This window comes from Papaver somniferum, chromosome 5, assembly GCF_003573695.1.
Source record: "Papaver somniferum cultivar HN1 chromosome 5, ASM357369v1, whole genome shotgun sequence".
NCBI lineage: Eukaryota > Viridiplantae > Streptophyta > Magnoliopsida > Ranunculales > Papaveraceae > Papaver > Papaver somniferum.
In genome coordinates, this window is record NC_039362.1 from 42,033,030 (window position 1) to 42,037,194 (window position 4,165).

Sequence of the window (4,165 nt, forward strand, 5' to 3'; positions counted from 1 at the left end):
AAACTCTCCTGTATGGTTTAAGTCCACTACCGGCATGCTCGAATTTTACAAAAGAATGCCGGTACTATAAACCGGCATACATTGCAACCAAAAGTCTATACCGGTACTGGTAACAAATTCATAAACTCTCCTGTATGTTTTTAGACCACTACCGGCATACACGAATAGTTATAAATGACTGCCGGTACCAAGAACCGGCAGGGAATTCGACCCAATTTCTATGCCGGTATCTAAAATTCAGTTTTTGGTGAATCTGCAGAGTGAAACCGGCATTGCATTCATCCTAGATTGAATGTCGGAAGGTAAAACCGGCACCGTATTCATACATATTTCAGTGCCGGTAATCACTGAAACTCAACTGTTTCAGTTAGGGTTCGCGATTATAACCTAAACCCATTGCTATAAATCGATTAAAACACTCATAAAGTAGTTTAAAATCACTTACCTTCTCACAGAAGTCATGGTTGCGAGAGGTTGATTGTCTGAATCCGCTGCTTGTTCTTCTTCTTGCTCTTGAGCAATCTTAGCAATTCTTTGTTCCTGTTTTTGTTGAGAAATCGATTTTGAGTTCGATTGGGCATTCGTTTTCTTTCGTGGAGGCATTGTTTATGATTCGGGTAGGTTAATCGACGAAGAAAATTTTGAATCGACGATTAATCGACGAAGAACGGATAAAGAACGATGAATTTTTTTTTTTCAAAACCTAACCCTAGGTCGGTGCCGGTACTGAAATGGGGGATATATGAATTTGGTTTTTGATTTTAATGTTTTAGGAGAAAAGGTATAATGGTCTTTTCATAATGTTTTTTAATTAATCAAAGGATATTTTATTATTTTCATATCCAAAAATCACCCCTTAGCACACACCATGGGTTGGGGGAAGTAATCAATATCCCCCGTTCCTTTTTTTATCCCCTAATTAATTGTTCAAGAGAAACTAGGCAAAAACTGAAATAAAATTCCTGCTGCAGAAGTTGTGCATTAGGATTTGATAAAACCCGCACCATCCCCATCAACCAGGTCAGAATCAGCTTAAAAACCCTATAGTTTCTGTTTCGTAATTTTCCATTGTTTCTTCTTTTGATGTGTTCTAGTTTCTAGGGTTTGATCACGTGAATCCCCCTTCATCAATTTGAACCTCGTTTAGGTAAGGTTTGAAACTTTATAGCATAATAGAGTGAGAATTATCTCTGGTGATTTTATTTAAATTACTTTCATGTAAAAAAATTGTAGAAATTTTAGTTGAATGAATCAAAATTTTATTATCAAGGCATATTAGAATGAAGGTTTGGGTTCAATTGCTTTAGTACATTCTTTGTGAATTGCATAACTGATAGTGAATGGTTATTACCGAGTTTGTTTGGAGTTTCTTCCTGTTCTATCTATTGATTTGGGCTACATAACAAAAGTGGGAATATGTTTTTTCTTTTTTGGTGTGCGAAGCTGGTATGAGGTGTCAGGATACTGTGCATCGAAAAAATGCGAAGAAATAGGCACTGTTTTATGTCTTACATGTATGGTTGTTTCAATGATTATGTGCATCATAGTAGAACGGCATGTTTGTTCAAACATTAGAATGTGCTGGTAGACTCGGGATACACAAACTTCGCCTGATATTATTATGTGCAAGTACATGCTGAATTGTTGTTGGACATGAGTGTTGGTGTGTCAGTTGGCGTGCCGGAAATCTGATAATGCATGTTATTATTACAAGGGTTTTAGTTTGTTCTGCACAGTTGCTTTTTGCCTTAGGTTTGACAAATTAGGTAGTCTTCTTGTTCTGCGTCTTTCTCAAACAATTTTACCAGTCTCTGCGCTTGATAAGTGAAAGTGATGGTTAGTGGCCCTGGTGCATATAGTAGACACACAGCAAGTAGGCTTATGTCTTGAATAACTGCCCTCACAACTGTATGTGAAAGCATTTAGAATAGGGTTGTAGGCTTCACAGAATTGATGGTTGCTTACAGTTGTGGTTGCAAGTGCAGTAGTGATGTCGAGTGGGAAAAGCGTTCAGGAACTCGCTGTGGAGGGGCAGAAACATTTAGAAGACACAATTGAAGCAGCATTTCAGATTCTTTCATCAATGAATGACGAGCTCTGCAATCCTGCCTTGTGGTCTACAACGGGTGTGGTTTCTTCTCATTCTTCTAATGGCGTCAATGGTGATGCTTCTGACTCTTTGCACCAGTCGGAATTAGGTGGTGGAGCTCTTGAAGATGCACGCCTTCGATATAAATCTGCAGTTGCTTCTCTGCGTTCTGTTCTTACTGCCATTCCCAGTCATCCAAAGGTAATATATATACTTTTAGATATGTTCAACGTATGGTTTTACATGTCCATCAGTTTTACAAAGGATTCGATAAGTTGTGTTGGGTGCAGAGTAATACTTAATCAAATCATATGAGAGTGATCATAGTTGGTCATAGCGAAATTTGGGTTTGCTTGTTATTCATGTGAGTCTGTTAATTTCACCGCTGTTATCAAAATGTGGGTTTGATAAACCATTAAGTTGATCATGCTCGGCATTGTGTTCGTGCTACTCCAGAACTCACATTGGCATAACTTCCAACCGATGTGTAGTTTGTGCAAGTTTGAGTCTCATAGCGGCTCGAGTCCTTCTAATGGACTTCGCACGAGACTAGGTTCTTGAGCTTAAGCGCGGTGCTCATGGTACTTTAGAACTCTAATCCCAGTTGTTCTGTAGTTCTCCCAGGAGTGACTTAATTCCTACTGCTAGAGCTCACGCAGGGCTAGGGTTGCAACTACCCTTGAGCATGCATAGGATTGTCCGGATGATTGTGGCCATGCTGCTCCAAAACTCGCTTTGGCACAAATCTTAATTGTTCAGTGGTTCAGGCAGGAGTGACTTTTATCCTCTTACCAGAACTCATGCAGGACTAGGGTCGCTGCTGTTCCTGAGCACACGTAGGTTTGTCCGGATGATTTTGCTCATGCTACTCCAGAACTCGCATAGGCGCAAATCATGTTGCTGTGTAGAATGTGCATGAGTGAGCCTTGGCTCTCTACTACTAGAACTCACATAAGGTGTAAGACTACGGTTCCCAATTAATTAGCATGCATAAGCCCCACTGCTTTTCACATGTGCAGGGTCTCTAAATATGTTCTTGTTCTAACATCTTGATGTTAAACGTTTTGTCACCAACTTTAGTGAAACTCCAGCGAAATTTCTACTGCCGTTCTTATATGCATAAATATTAACTATACCCTGGCACGCAAATAAATGTCGTTGCCACTATGTTGCCACTATGTTATAGTTTCTGGGAATCAGGCTAATACTGGTAGCTTCTCTGTGTCTCCGTCTTAGTCGGCAAAAGCATATGAGAGTGGTAGCACAGTTGGTGGGTCGGAATCTGGAGCAGATCAAGCTGAAATCGAAAAGATGCAAGACCAAGTCATCACTTTGAGAAAGGTACATCAGATTTCAATTAGAATTTAGATTAGCAAAGATATCCACTTATACTCGTCCTTATTTTATGCTTATTAAGCTTTACACTGTCTTATTGTTGAATCATGAATATCCTATTAATAACTATGTTTGAAAGGCGTTAGTTGATTGGTTAGTCATCTTTTTGTGTTTTTCTCCATAATGTAGGAAGTTGCAGACAAGAACAAGCATGTAAAACTTCTGATAGATCAATTTCGAGAACTCATTACAGACATATCCACATGGCAGAGTCCTTGTTCTTTATGACCTTTCACGGAAGACGAAAGGCATTTTTGAGAATGGCTCCTGTTTATTTTGTAACTGACCTAGAGCAGAAGTAGGTCGGTATGTTCTACAAATATAATTTTAGACATGCCATTGTTATAGTCGTGACTGTTAATTTATATATCTTCCGTTTTATATTATTCTATACATTACACTCAGGGTTAAGAAGTTCTGTTTCTGTAAATTAGTTATGTAGTAATACGACATCTATTTTGCCTACTGATTCCAATTTACTTCTATATCTCTGGTAATTCAGTTTTGGCGTGAAAATTTTAAACGCCTTGTTAACCTGAGTTCCGCGTAAAAAATTGATGGTGACAATTTGTGAGTTTGGACCTTAGTTATTGGCAAGAAAACAAGCTGCAGATGCAGAACGAGATCCACCAAACAGTAGGCAGTGGGCAATATTATCTTCATTACTCTTGTGTTGCCCAG

General features: G+C 38.9%; 1 protein-coding gene across 2 annotated transcripts; it reads left to right on the forward strand.

The window, feature by feature from the left end:
* Positions 1–931: 931 nt before the first annotated feature.
* On the forward strand, positions 932–3,949 carry LOC113281458 (mediator of RNA polymerase II transcription subunit 30-like). Of its 2 annotated transcripts, XM_026530195.1 has the most exons (5): positions 943–1,020; positions 1,102–1,147; positions 1,986–2,290; positions 3,326–3,430; positions 3,614–3,949. In XM_026530195.1, the coding sequence occupies exons 3-5, from the start codon at positions 1,991–1,993 to the stop codon at positions 3,710–3,712; spliced, it is 504 nt and encodes a 167-aa protein (XP_026385980.1). In that variant the 5' UTR covers positions 943–1,020; positions 1,102–1,147; positions 1,986–1,990; the 3' UTR covers positions 3,713–3,949. The 2 variants fall into 2 exon arrangements, with proteins under 2 accessions (XP_026385979.1, XP_026385980.1); XM_026530194.1 differs by lacking the exon at positions 1,102–1,147 and having other exon boundaries at positions 932–1,020.
* The last annotated feature ends 216 nt before the right edge of the window (positions 3,950–4,165 follow it).